The 14,927-nt window shown below is 46.3% G+C and overlaps 1 protein-coding gene across 15 annotated transcripts in view; it reads left to right on the forward strand.

Moving 5' to 3' along the window:
- The window catches only part of ARHGEF7 (Rho guanine nucleotide exchange factor 7), a 123,501-nt gene that overhangs the window by 56,264 nt on the left and 52,310 nt on the right, over positions 1–14,927 (forward strand). For all 15 annotated transcript variants that reach the window (XM_072761030.1, XM_072761033.1, XM_026008847.2 and 12 more), the window contains 2 exons: positions 2,700–2,830; positions 8,296–8,497. In XM_072761030.1, coding sequence (XP_072617131.1) covers positions 8,299–8,497 — 199 coding nt within the window. In that variant the 5' untranslated portion in view covers positions 2,700–2,830; positions 8,296–8,298. The remainder of the gene's footprint in view (positions 1–2,699; positions 2,831–8,295; positions 8,498–14,927) is intronic.

Below are 14,927 nucleotides of genomic sequence, written 5' to 3' on the forward strand. Positions count from 1 at the left end.
GAGGAAGGAATTCTGTAATGGTGGATGTAACGTGGTGACAGAAATCTTAGAATTGATCACTGTAGTCGAACGGGAGAAACCGATGCAGAGTGGGTGCAGTTGCATTTCTTCAGTGTCTGGGTCCTACTTGCCAGCTGCTTTGATAACCACCTGTGCCTCAGTTTTCTCGGGGTGTCCTAGGACCACCAGGGGTCACTGTGCAGACAGGGATGAGAGGAGCAGACACAGAGGCAATCTACATGTCATTTTTTACGGAGACCCCTCTGCCTCCAGGGCTGCCACCTCTTTTGGCTCCCCAGGAGGGAAAAGGGCTCCTTTGGCCTTGCTGCTGCTTGCATGGTCTCCCTGCAGTTGAAGAACAGGTGCCAGGTTAGGGAAGATGAGGGGCAGGTGCCATGGGGCAGCTCTGGTCTGTGCCCTCAGGCAGGTGCTCTTCATAATGAATGTGGATGGAATCTGCTGTCTGCTGGGCACGATGCCATTGTTTTCATCCTGTCTGGTGCAGAGATATTGCTTCCATACCCTTGAGAGCATTGGACACTTAGTGGATGTAAGATGTTCTTGACAAAGACCTGTTTGGAAAGTTCTGAGATAAACTTGGTAAACTTGGTGTTCTTCTTTTCAGTGTTGACACTGTAAGCTTCTCAGCTAGAAAGAAGTTTCTGCCTTTTTGTTGTTTTGTTTTTGAGAGAATGCATGCTAGTGTACAAGGGGGAGGGGCGGAGGCAGAGGGAAAGAGAATTTCAAGCCCACTGTGCTGAGTGTAGAGCCTGATGTGGGGTTAGATCCCGGGACCCTGAGTTACAGCCTGGCCTGTAAATCAAGAGTTGGACACCTAGCTGACTCAGCCACTCAGGTGCCCCGAGAACTTTCTGCTTTTATACTGGGCTGTTTGTTCTTAAATTTTGTTACTGAAGTCAGTGTGATGGAAATGACCCTGTCTTTTTTTATCTCACTTTTAAATGAACGCCAGCACAATTGCAGTTTCAAGTTTGTAGGCTTTGTGGGGAGAAGCATGTTAGAATTTCCCTTCTGCCACCTAAAGACCCTTGTGTTCTTTGGGTATATTGATGAAAACTTTAAACTGAACAGACGACAGATAATGGGAAAATGGGATGTTATGAGACACATCCATTGCACTGAACAGTCCCTTAAAAGGTGGAGTCAGGTGAGAACAGAGGGGGTACAGCGAGTAGCCATTGTGGGCAGAATCTCCGTGGAATACCCTTGAGGGGGGCTGTTTTTTGTTTTTTGGCTTTTTTTTTTTTTTTTCCCTTAAGGGCTGGTTTTGTGCTTGAGATTCCCAAGGCCTGTGTCTTGCTGTAGTAGAAAGCCCTGGCAATTATTACAGCCTGAGGCAGGACCTGAGGGTGGCATCGTCTTTTAGAGGTGCTCTGGTAGAGATGTAAGACTGGGCTGCCAGGGCTGTTTGAGGACTGGGTTTCCAGATACCAGTGTCTGTAGAGCCAGGTAGGCAGCAAGAAGGACAGAAGCCCAGGTGGGCTCCTCTCTGTGCATACAGCCCTACTTCTGTCTCAGGGAGTATAGGCCCCGGGGGTGCTACAGCCTGTGTGCTTCAGGAACAGTTGAAATCTGGGCCTTCTGTGAGAATGTCAGATTTGCAATTGACAGCTATAAAATTGGCAATGTTATAAGACACTATGTAAGCCAACCCCAACAGATCTGCCAGAAAAATAGGAACTGGACACTTCCAGCTTAAGGATATTCTTTTTTTTTTTTTTGGTACTATTTTATTTATTTTTAGGGAGTGAGTGGGGATGGGGTGGAGAGAGACTGAGAGAACCCCAAGCAGGCTCTGCACTCATCATGGAGCCCGATGCGGGGCTTGATCTCACGACCCTGAGATCATGACCTGAGCCAAAATCGAGTTGACTGCTTCACAAACCGAGCCACCCGGGCGCCCCAAGGATATTTTTAAAGAAGACTCCCCATGTGTTTAGTAGCTTTAGAAATTGCTAGGTGTGTGGGTGGGTCTCGGTATAGTGATTTCCCAGGAAAGTTTCTTCATGGCCTCATTTTCTTCTCAGTCAACTCGCTTCTAAGAAATGGGTTGCTAACATTTACTGTTTGGTTGGCCTAAGTGAGAGTGTCTGGTCCTGAGGAGACTTGCGGGAGTGAGTGGAGCACTTTCATAGCTGTTCACTTCAGTCCTTCCAGCAGCTTTGTGAAGTAAAGTGTGGCTGCCTTTGTTTCAAGGAAGTACATCCTCAGAACGGCCTCTAGCTAAAAGTGCTAAGGGGATTTTTCTCTTGGTTTTTGCAAAATAATTCCTGCTGCTTAGTGCAGGAAGCTCTGTCCTGGAGAAGTGGTCGGGCAGGCGTGATGTGTTTGGGGATGCTCAGAATTTGAGAGGCTTGTTTTTTCCATGTGGAAGGGAAGATAGTAAAAAGTTATAAATCCTTTCAGAAATTTGAAAATTATACTAGAGAAGAACTGACAAATAGTTCTCTGAAGTTAATTCCTGAGGAGTGCTTGTGTACATGTTGCTGCTTTGGCAGGAGGTCTGCCTTGCCTGCCTTGCCTGCTGCCTGCTGTGTGCTCCCTAGGGTGGGGGGGTGGGGGCTGCCATGGGGAAGGGTCACCCCCCTCCCCCCCAACCAGCGGAGAGAGGGTGTGCAGTGAGGGGCGGTGCGCTTTCCAGCCTCTCAGCTCCTCTTCTCTATGCATGACCTTTACAGACATCGGCCTGGGAAGTGACTCTGTGTGTGCTCGGCCCTCGTCTCATCGGATAAAGTCTTTTGACTCCCTGGGAGCTCAGCCTTCGCACAGTCGGACTTCAAAGTTGTTCCAGGGCCAGTACCGAAGTTTGGTAAGTTTGAGTTGATTGAAGTATATTGGGGGATGAGTGTGAACCAGGGGCTGCTCAGCCAAGGGCGCTTTGGCTTGTGCCTATTGTTCCTTTATGTGGGCATGGAATTTGCTTATCACCACATGATCCAGATGTTATATTTGATTGCTTTTGTATACTTTGGGGGGTTATATTTTAAGACTCCTTAGATAATCTAGAGAGATAGGGGCTTTAAAGTGTTTTCCTTATCCCTTGTATTTTATTTGCTTTCTGCAAATGTATGGAAGTATGGGAATAAGAAATTTAGATGTATAAAGAAGAAATGGCTATCAGCTAAAGAATCAAAAGATGGTCTTTCTAAAAGCATGACTTAGAGTACTTTCCTGAGTCAGGATGAGATTTGTGGAGGAGAGACTCCCTTCTAATGGCTGGTAGTGGAGTGAATAAGGAATTGAAATGAATGGTTATCTTGGGAAGTGAAGAAAAATCCATGTCTCACTGTTAAGATACAGGCTGTGAGCAAAGAACAGTGACTGTGGAACTGGCAGGGAGGAAGTGGACAGCACTGAACGGGCACTGTGTGGAGAGGCCATCCTGGTTGTCCTTGTAGAAACAGAGCCCTCTTTTGAGCTAATGGGCAGTTTGCAGTTAGTTTAATGAGTTAGTCATGTCACTTTCCTTTCGGGTACCATTTTAGTAAACCTGTGTTGGAGACCAGTGGTCTTGCACATGAGTCTAAAGAGAATCCAGCTTTTGAGTGTTTATGGACCATGGCTACGTTGTCTGCTTTGACACAGAAAGGAATATTGTTAAATAAACTAAAGGTGACCTTAAAGAAATAAATTGGTTAGAGTTGTATTTTGTGTAGGGAATTTGACTTTAATTCATGAAGGAGGGTTAAAAAGGAAGCTATGAAAGGGATTGTAATTTTTACATTTCCTGAACTTTTTGAACATAAGCTCACTCATTGCTGTTTGCCTGTTTCTCCTTAGAGGCCTCCTTCTTGTTTCTGTTCTTGTGTGTGTTACACTCTGTACCACTGTTTTGTGTGCACTGTTCCGTGTACTGTTCCAGACACTGTTCCTGCAGTCCCTCAGATAACCCTCCCAGTTGACCCCATGAGGCACAGGGTTTGATGTTAGGTGAATTTTGCAGAGCACTGTTGGGAATATTTTAATTCCAAATTGAGAAAAAATATACAAACTACTTGGAAAATGTTTTAAATTTGGCTTTTATAAAATTCCTGGGGTAAAATGTAGAAAAAGCAAATGTAGCAAACTGGGTAAAGAAATATCTGTTGTGCCAAGTTTTTAAAATTTTATTTTACAGCATGGGTGCATGTGAGGTATGGGGGAAGGGCAGAGAGAGAATCCCAAGTAGGCTTTTGCACTGTGCAGAGCTCTATCTTCTGACCCTGAGATCACAGCCGAGGAGAAATCGAGTCAGACTCTTCAACCAACTGAGCCACCCAGGCACCACTACTTGTGCCAGTTTTGTAACTACTTATTTTGGAATACATGAAGACTAGATTGCAAATGTATAGTTCTAAGTAAAATGCAGTTAAATATAATGTTTAGTGAATAGTGAATGTTACTGAGATCACAACATGCATAGGATTAATTTTTAATGAGCTGGAGAAAGTTTAAGTTACATCAGAAATAAAAAGCCATCTACCATCCCTCCTGTTTAGTGTCTGTGATTGGAAGAGACCCCATTAGCTGCTGGTGGTGAGGAGCAGCGTTAGGCTTCTCTTACCATGCTCCCTGAGGACGACCTTCTTTGTCTTTAGGTTTTTTGCAGGTGTTGTTAATAGTACTTTGAGGTAATTTTCTTGGATTAAAAATTATAATGAAATAAGAATGGCAAAATGTATATTTAAAGCTGGTTGATGGGCACCAGAAAGAGAAATTGTTTTCTTATTTTCATTTACAGTTGTGCCAAAAAGAATAAAAAAGGAATAAGCCTAATCAAGGGGATTAAAGACCTGTACTCTGAACACTAGAAAATGGTGAAAGAATTTGAAGACGATGCAAACAAATGCAAACATGCTCCTGTATAGAAGAGTCCGTACTGTTAACATTCCCATGCTCCCCAAAGCAGTCTGTAGATTTGATGTAGTGCCTGCCAAAACAATAGTTATTTTGTCACAGAACTAGAACAAGTAATAGTACAATTTGTTTGGAGCCACAAAAGACTTCAGATAGCCAAGGCAGTCTTGAGAAAGAACAAAGCTGGAGGTATCCCAATCCCAGATTTCAAGGTGCACTACAAAGCTGTAACAGTCAGTACAGAACTGGCACAAGATCATTGGAACAGAATTGAGAGCCTAGAAATAAACCCACAGCTCTGTCAGTTAATCTATAGCAGAGCCGGCAAGAATATACAGTGGGGAAAAACTGGACCACTTTCTCACATCATGCACAAAAATAAACTCAAAATGAGTTAAAGATCTAAATGTGAGACCAAAATCCTAAAACTCCTAGGAGAAAACAAAGGCCATAGAAACCTTTTTCTAGGTATGTCTCCTCAGGCAAGGGAAAAAAAAAAAAACTTATGAGTACGCTTTAAAAAAAAAAAAAAGGCTTTATTACATCGAAGAAAGTCAACAAATGGAATGGGAGAAGATACTTGGAAGTGACCTAACCAAAAAGGGGTTAGTAGCCAAAACAGCGTACACAAGTGGGAGGATGAGTAGGTGACAGGTGGACCTCCACCTACCATCATTTTCTACTTTGTGTTTGAAATTTTCCATAATCTAAAAATTCATGGTTTCTTGAACACTGATTTTGTGATCCCATCAAAATAAATCTTAGCTTTGGCCGTCAGGAGACACGTGCTTAACCAGAGGTACAAGTGCGGAGTCTGCACGTGTGCCCAAGGGGCTGGACAGAGCTCCCTGAAAGTACCACCCCTGTCTTGGGAGTGGCAGTGCCCTACACGGTTTCGAAGGGAGGTGGTCTGATGGCTAGCATCTTCTGTTTGAGGGAATATCTTCTGAGGAAACAAGCCTAGAGGAGTCATGATCTTTATACAAGATCACAAGACTGGGAAGTATTAGCCATTGGAGTTGAAATTGGGTCTTTGACAGGCTTTTCTACTATCAGGGAAATTATAGGTAATTCCAGGGAACAGAGGATGAAGTTCACGTGAAGGCAGCACTCCAGGATATCCTAGTTTTGGATGATTAGGATAACTTCAGAACATAGAGTAGACTGCTTGAGGAAGCTCTGGATGTGGGTGGTTTTGACAGGCGGGCCTTTGTGGGCATCAGGCAGCCCTTTGTGGGCTGTTAAGAACAGATGTCTGTGCTGGGTACAGGTGACTGCCCCCACAGGAGGTACTATACATGTGCCCTGTCACTGACCTACCTGAAACGTACATCTAGAAAACACTGGATGAGTTTCTACAAGTCACACATTCGCATGCAAGAACAGGAAGCAGACCTGACTAGTGTCCCCTTTGTTATGTTTACCTTTCTGATGAGCTTTATTTGCCAGAGAGCTTTGAGAAAGGGGAAGAAGAGAAATCCAAAATAAGATAGTGGCTAAATACATGCTTCTGGTTTTCTGACCTCAGCAGCAGTGACTTGAGCTCTTCTTGTCTGTGTTAGGATAGGAGGCGGACTTCGGTGTGGAGTTGTTGCGGTGTCTGGTGTGGCATGTCCGCCTTTGCATCCCGCCTTTGGCGTCCTGTTCTCTTAGCAGCGCTCCTTAGGACATCTTGAACATATGTCTCTAGTAGGTGCTGAACCAGTGGACATTGGTGGATCCAGGAATTTAGATGGATCTAGGCTGCCTGTCCTCGGACACCTGTCTTTCTGTTGTGGGTTGACCATTTCTCAAGTGGAGGAGGTGTCAGTGATGTTTGTCTAACATGTGGCTGCGTGCAGAAAAAATTGCAGCTTGGCGGGGAGAGTATAGTTGACCTCATTTGCCGTGTTCTGGTCAGTGTTATGCCTGGAGAGAGGGCCTCAGCACTGGTGGCCAAGTGAGGCGGATGGGCTGGCTGCAGGCTCGTTCTGGGGTGGGGATGACTATTTGACCTCTGTGGAATCTGCTCTGCTTGTGTGCTTGATTACATGTTGTGTTCCGTTGTGAAAACTTGTCAGGATGGGCTCTGTTCAGGTCTCACACAAAGCCAGCTTGCCCAGTGTGGGTCACAGGAAGGAGAATGTAAGGAAGATCATGGTGGACAACTGGTGCAAAGATGATTGTGGTTTGCAAAGATAAGCTGAGCTAGCAGTCAGTCAGCTGTGCTTCCCGGGGGCAGCTTAGTTTTCAGAGTCCTTCTGGTGGGGTCTGGTTGGCCTCACCCAACTGGTATTGCTGGGGTTCTTGCTGGGTGGGGGAGGGGGACCGGCTGGGCCCAGGCCCTCCTCCAAAGCTGCCTGCAGGATGGGGGACACCTGTGTGGGCAGAGGGGCCCACTGGCTGCTGCCTGGGGGCGGGTAGAGGTAGGGACTCCCTGTCTGATCCTTACTGATGTCACCAGTGCAGGCGTGGCACTGGTACTTGGTGGGGTATCAAATGTCCTTCTCCATCCCTGTGGACGGTGCAGGCTGAGGGTGTACCCCTGTCAGTGGGTGAGTGGGCCTGTATGCTGTCCTTCTTTGGCTCCCTTTGTCAGGAGATGTGACTTTTCTTGAGGAGGTGTTTATTTTACTCCTGTTGGTAGATCCCAGTGGCAAGCCTCTCTAGCACCCCGTCCAGGATTGATGGAAGTGAAAAGAAACTCTAGCCAATCTGCCTCCCTCTTCCTGTCTTTTGGAGTTGGGCACATAGGCTTACTCTCATGAAAAAATGCAGAGTAAAAAGAGATACCATATCTTTCCAGCAGTTTGACACAAATCAAAATGCTGGATAATTTTCAGTGCTGGTGAACATGTGAAGAGCTAGCTCTTAAGTACTGTTGGTGGAAATGTAGCTTGCTGTAATTAGAACTTTCTGGAGGGCAATTTAGAAATTGGTACTAAAATTTAGAATGTGTCCTATATATTTTCTGACCTGAATTTAACATATAAGCTTATACACAGGTGTGTTTGAAAATGTGCATAGTTTTAACGAAGTCTTGTTTTACAGTAGAATAGTAGAAAAAACTTTAAGTCCAGTAATAGAGAATGAGTTAATGGCACAGCTGTACCGTTAAGTTACACAATTAAGACTAAAGTTGTTATAATGCTAAAAGGACCACAATATGTTTTCCCTAACAGTAGACATGTACCATATAATGTGATGTAAGTCTACATATTAAAGTGTGTCCTGTTGAAGTAGGCAGAACCATGGCCGGAGTAAGGCCTTTCAGACTGTGAAGAGGGTTTCCTCTGGGCTGGAACTGGGCAGTGGTGGTCAGGGTGTCCCGCAGGCAGTCTATGCTTTAAATGTTCTCATGGCGGAATGAGGTGCTTGCACTCCTTGTATTCTAGTAACACATAATCTAATTTTGTGATGACGTAGACGTGACATTTTTTCCCCTTCTTCCCTTTTTAGGACATGACTGACAATAGCAACAGCCAACTGGTAGTGAGAGCAAAGTTTAACTTCCAGCAGACCAATGAAGACGAGCTCTCCTTTACGAAAGGGGACGTCATTCACGTGACACGGGTGGAAGAAGGCGGCTGGTGGGAGGGCACGCACAATGGCAAGACTGGCTGGTTTCCCAGCAACTACGTGCGGGAGATGAAGCCCAGTGGTAAGTGGCATGCTGGTCCGGGGGCTGCTGCTGGTCCTCTGGGTGGGAGTTGCGGGGAGGAGCAAGTGTTATTCATGGGGGACCTTGGCGAAGTGGCCCTGGGCCGAGGATGCCCATCCTTCCCTGTGTTGTCTTTGGGGACACAGCCTTGGGGTGCAGGATGATGGACTCATCAGTGGTCACTGGTCAGCCCCTGGGAAGGGCCGCGTTCAGGCTGTGAGCATGGCTCTTGGCCAGTCCCTTAGTCTGATGGTTATTCTGGGGCCAAGAATGCTGTCCTGGGCCATTGCCAGGAGGACATTAGAGTGGGAGAAGGGAGAGGGGAGGGAGAGGTGGTCTTTGCCTTTACCAGTGCGGGCCAGGGGGCCACAGAGGTGGTGCTGGGGCTTGCCATCAGAGTGGAGACTGACTGGGCTCATGTCCTGTGTTTGTTGAATCCAGGACTTGAATTCTGCCCTGAATGACTCATTTATTTTCTAATTTTTAAAAAAATTTCATTTATTTGAAAGGTGGGGGAGGGCACAAGTGGGGGGCTGGGGAAGTGGTGGTCGTGGCAAGAGGGAGCAGCAGACTCCCCACTGAGCAGGGAGCCTGTCATGGGGCTGGATCCCAGGACCGGGGATCATGACCTGAGCCCGGGGGCAGACCCGGAACTGACTGAGCCCCACCAGGCACCCCGAGAATGACTCATTTAAGTGGGAATTTTGAGTTGACTTTTGACTTTGAGTTGCCAGTAAGAATGCAGAGGAATTGTTACTTCTTAGATATTCTCTTGGGGCTTTGAAAGTTACCTTTGACGGTTTCTCCGAAAAGATAGTCCATGGGTCTCAAAGTCCTCTTCAGGTGACTTTGGGGGAGTTGTTTCCTACAGGACTTGCACATGCTCAGTTTTGCTGTGGGCAGTGGGTGGTTTCATGGTACGCTGTCACCCTTGTAAAATCTGGCATTGCCGCACCATTGCCTTGCTCTGGGGCCCCTCTTTCAGAGTGGACTCTGGGGTCACATGTAGGCCAACAGTAACTAGCCATTACATGCATGTAGAATTGACTTAGAAAAAAAGAGTATTTAAAAGGGTTAGCCTGGCTAACTCGGTCAATAGAGTATGAGGCTCTTGATCTTGGGGTTGTGGATTTGAGCCCCATGTTGGGTGTAGAGATTATTTAAAAAGAAAAGCTTTAAAAAAGAAAGCTATTATGTCTTTCTACATTGGCTTATGTCAGAGGCGACTGCATCCTGTTCCGCCAATTTTTATATCTTACCCAGTGTTTCCATGTGCACGTGCATGAGAGACTCTTTTAAACATTTGGTAACTAACTGCGTGGGTCACGTGGAATCCCAAGTTTTTGTACTGAATAGAGACCCAAGTAACTTTGGAAAATTTCCTGTTTTTCTGTTTTTTTTTTTTTTTTTAAAGTATAAATATTAACACATTTACTCTGATTGGTGATGTGTCATGTTAAATATTCTTTAGCTGACAGTTGGACCAAAGGAATAGCCTTTTGGGGAAAACTTCCATCCTGTGTTCACAAATTATCTGTGTAGTCTAAGGAAACTTAATCCCTGTCTGATTTTAGATGTGGGCATTTGAAACCAAAAGATATAAAATCCTGTTTTTCCTGTATCACTTTACAGCAGTGGAGAAGAAAATTTGAAGGTCATGATAACATGCTAGTGTTGTAATTCATCAGTGATTTCTGTGACTTCCTGATTTTTAGACTAGGATTCCTTTTTGGAGGGTGTGTTTCAGATAAGCATTGTAATTCACAGTGTAATTCCTCATTTTCTGTAAGCAGAATGTGCTGGATAACTGGCAGTCTGAAACAAATATTGACGTCCTTTAAGTTGTGAGTTTCTCTTCCTTAAAATTCCTACTTATAAATATCTTTCTCGAATAAACAAACCTGAGGTCTGCCTCCCAAGTGACCTCTTTTGGGCCATCTGTGTCCAGGCAAAGGCTCAAGAAAGTCCCCTCAATCTCTCCCTCTTCTTGGAAGTTTAAATAGCCATGAGCGTTTGCCCTCCTGTGGCTGCACACTGCAGTGTTCCTGTGGATTTGTGCCTTTGTACTGGGTGTGCTTTCTTTTTTCAAATAGCCCTTCACCAAGAGTCTGCAGAAGGTTATTTCCAAAGCTTGCTGCAGGTGCGCTTTCCTTCCTGAATGTGTACCCCCTTATGGCCAATATACCTGTTAGTTAGCATTTATTTTCTGTCAATGTTGCTTTGATGTGTAAAGACCATAGATTTCTGCTTTTGTGCACACAAGGTATATGTCTTATGTATGTTCTGTAGAGAATCTTCAGTCGAAGGGAGACAGGAGAGCTGCGGCAAGGCCAGTGGTCCTGAGGGAGAGGGCTACAGCACGGGTCATGCAGTTAGAATGGTAGCCCTGGGGTCTTGGGTCCTGTTTACTTTTGAAATAAAAAAGACCTAAAATGCCAGCTGGGTTTTGGATGCAGTGATCAATTAGTTATGGAAGAACAGTGTTATGATTATAATCTTCAGGGAAAAAGGGATAGAGGTAACAACTTCGCGTTGGTGGAAGTGTGTGTGTGTGTGTGTGTGTGTGTGTGTGTGTGCCCATGTGGTTAGGTTTCTGAAGGCGCCCAGGGTAAGGCTGTTCTAGAGGGGAGGCCTGTGTGGACTACTTGTTGCAGATGCAGATGTGATAACAGATTGCACCTCTGAGGCATGTGTGTGTGGGGGGAACCTGGCCTGACGTGTAGATGCATCTGAGAGAAAATGGTGTGCAATTTTTCTAGGGTGTGGGAGTGAGTGTCCCTCCAGGCTAATTCTATGTGCACTCACCCCAACAGCTGTGTAAGTGGGTGATGGAGGGGTTGTTCTGTGCATGCGTGTGCGTACATTCCAGTGTCTGTTTCAAGGACCTGTCTCCTAGGTCAGCTGATATGGAGTTGTTTAGGGGTCAGGATTGATGGTCCTCCAGTGTTAGGGTGGTTCTTTTAAAGTTTTGTGTTCGCTTACAAAATACTGTTGGGTAGTACGAGCTTGGAAAGACAAAGCGAGGAGGACAGAAGCACCCAGTGATGGAAGCGGAGGTCCTGTTCCTCCCCAATCCATGGCTGCCCCCTAGCTGCCCTGCAGCTCCTGCCCAACTGCTGGGATTTCTCGGCAGGGATGTGTGTCTCATAGATGCTCTCCCTGGGCGCCTCGTCTTCCTTGTAAGCTTGGGCTTTACGTTTTGTTCTCCTGTTGCCTTCCTTCATTGGTAATGCTTGACGGTAACTTGGTGGGTGCTCAGCAGTGACCTCTTGATGCCCCGCTTTGTAATATGAGGACCTACCTTGACCTTTCTCCACCCATCCAGTCTGCCTTTTGTCAACTATATTTTCCGGTTTCCACCATCAGGATTGTTAGGAGTGCATTCAATTCCAGAACCTTAGGTAGCATCATTCAGTAAGTACTTACTGGAGTGAACTCTGTTGTGGGAACTGGGAGAATAAAACCCAAGTGTCTTTCCAGAAATCGTGATGCCTACCTCAGGCTCCCTGGATAGAAAACAAGGTGGAGAATGCCCCCCTGGGCGCTCTGCTGGCATTGAATAAAAATCTCAGAGGCAGAATGTTGTATGTGTTATGTAGATCTTCCTGGGTTTCTGGGCTCCGTAAGCCAGCTACAGAAAGTCATTGTTGTGATGAGTTTAAGTCTGGGGAACTCTGACTACAACTGGATGTGAGATGAGAGGAACTGCTGTTTCTGTCTGGTGTGCGAATCACCTGGTGGTCGGGTTTTAAAGTCTGAGACTGACGCACACTATAAACTGTTGTGGTAAATTGCCAGTGTCTGGGATCTGCTGTACAATGCTTCCAGAAAAGAAGAGGAGGCATCTAAGAGGTAACTCTTGAAGCTAAAGAAGATGGTATATATTGTTTTCTTGCTTATCTGTGTAAGTTTCTGTAATTAAGTTGCAGAAAAGCAGGGGTAGAGAAATCTTCCCATGGGGGTTCCTGAGCATTTCCTACGAGTGCGTTACCAGCGAGAGAGCTTGGAGGACTCAGGACAGGACACCATCCAGGTCCAGGGCCCTGTGGCAGCGAGGAAGCTGCTGATGGTGGAATGAACCCACACAGAGTGACATGACCTGTTGTGGGGATTTGTAGATGAGGTGACTGCTGTCGTGCAGAAGGTAGGAAGAGGAATTAGAATTGGCAGGCTCTGTTGGGTCACTTATATCACAGATGAAGGGGCAACGGTGGACCTGGAGTTTTCAAATCAGTTTTCCTGATTTTTCTCTTCAATAAGCATTCTCACTCCAAAAATAGTCACAAAAGAAAAGCCTGTGATAGTGGAGTCACATGCATTGTCAAATATCTGACTGTCTTTGCCTCAGGCCAGGGGCGAGGGCTGTTGCTACAGTAGCACCCCCTCATTCTGGTCTGTACCTGTGGTTGGCCAGGGTCCAGAAGCAGTGACATATGTCAGGAGGTGAGTAGTAGCTGACACAGAGCTGGGCATTTTATTCCCTCAAGCCCCGAGCGCTGGATGAGCACGGGACAGGGTAACCTTCCTTAGATTATATTGTTAGGGCTTTTGTTAATCTTCTACTGTGCCTAACTTACAAATCAAACTTTATCGTAGGTCTGTACATAGAGGGAAAATTGTAGCATGTGGAGGATGCTATGTTCTTGGTTTCGGGCATTTTCTGGGGTCTTAGAATGTATGCCTCACAGATAAGGGGGGCCTCCTGTGTGGGCCTCCTCAAGCGTCCCCATCTTCAGTGCTGCTTCAAGGTGCCATGCCCTCCATTCATCCATGGTTCTGATTCTGGAAAGCATTCTTTCTAGGAATGCTGCCTGCTTGTTGTTCATTGTCTCCTGAAGATCCTAGTAGATATCTTATTTTGCCCTCTCTGGCTTTCAATCTGTTTTTTATAATGTTTTGTTTTACACTCCTCAGGACGTTTCTGGTCAGCAGTATCCCTCCCCTGTGATGGTAGCAGCCCATTGGGTTTCATTTTAGTGACCAGAGTGCTCACTTCCAGGAATAGTTCATTGTTTTCCAGGTGTTTTACACACACCTACTCCATAGAATCCTAGAGTACCCCGTTTCTAGGTCTTGGGTACTAATTTCCCTCGCATATGTATCTTTCCACTCTTGGCTCCGTTCTTCATAAGCTCATACTTTCTTGTTACACATCTACCTCTGTACCCTGGCTTACGGAAGTAAGTACTCTTACAGAGAGGAGGAACATTTGCTTCCTGAGGGGCTCCCAGAGTTTTTCTTGCCCCAGGCAAATCCTGGTGGGCCCCTGGGGTTTGGTGTGGATTTGGACCACCCACTGCAGTAGGGTCAGACTCTGGGTTTTGATTTCTCACAGGCTGTGTCTCCCACCCCTGAGTAGCCAGTCTCCACCCTTGCTGTTTCTCTGGATCGGTGCTCAGGAGCTTTAGGCTTCTTATTGTCAGCTCTAAGGGTCACCAAGAGATCCTCCTGTTTGTCTGGATCAGACCAGGACTATGCCTTGTCTCTGCATTATTCTGCCCTGCCCTCAAGGGCTGGCTCCAACCCCAGCCCCCAGGGGCCCTCCCTGCCATTGCCACTAGTGATTCCCCACCCCCTTTTCTCATTTAGCACACTTATATTTAAGTTTTGTTTTTGGCATTTTTAGTTTATTGCAAGAAAGGGAAGATCTGCATCCTCTGGCCCCTGGAAGGGCAGCACTAAATGCATTCTCATTGTTGCCCTGCCCCTCAGTCACAGTAGGTTGCATCAATTCTTAGCTATCGGGTGTGCCCCAAATGAGTTGGGTGGTGTGTGTTTTTTTGTTGTTTTAAGGATACTGGGAAGGCTGAGTATTTTCTAATGTTTCCTTTGTGTGTTTTTTGGTATGATTGGCCATAATTTCTCTCTTGGTATATCATACTTTGTGTAGATTTTGTTTTTTGGAGGTTGGGGGTAGGAAAGTGTTAGAAGGCTCCCTTTGGCTGCACAGAAGTTCCTTTGGTTAACCAGATAACCTCCTGACACAGCTGTCCTGAGGGCCTGGGCGCTGGGATGCTTGAGGAGCAGCAGGCCCCAGTGGGGCTCTTATTGGGGAGCCTGCCAAGCCTGCTGCCTCAGCCCTGCAGTGTGAGCTGGTTAGGAGTGGCGGCCTCCTGCAAGCTGAGTGTATCAGGTGTTCCTGGCAAACGTGCTTCCTTACTTGGGGGGCACCTTGCGGTTGGTGGCACTACAAGCAGGCACAGCTCTTCTGTGTGACTGCTCTGTGCTGAACTTTCTTACCTTAGAGCCCCCTGTCGAGAATGGCACATGAGTTTTGGGGAGATGTTCGCAAGCCCTCCGATCCCTGTTAAGTTCTGTGCAGTAGCTAGCAAAGTTGTGGACAGCCTTTTGCAAGGGGCAAAAGACCCTGTGGTTGGACCCCGCCTACTACTGTGTCTGGCTCTCTTCTGCCTACCTTTTATTTTTATAC

Source organism: Vulpes vulpes, chromosome 6, assembly GCF_048418805.1.
Source record: "Vulpes vulpes isolate BD-2025 chromosome 6, VulVul3, whole genome shotgun sequence".
Lineage (NCBI taxonomy): Eukaryota > Metazoa > Chordata > Mammalia > Carnivora > Canidae > Vulpes > Vulpes vulpes.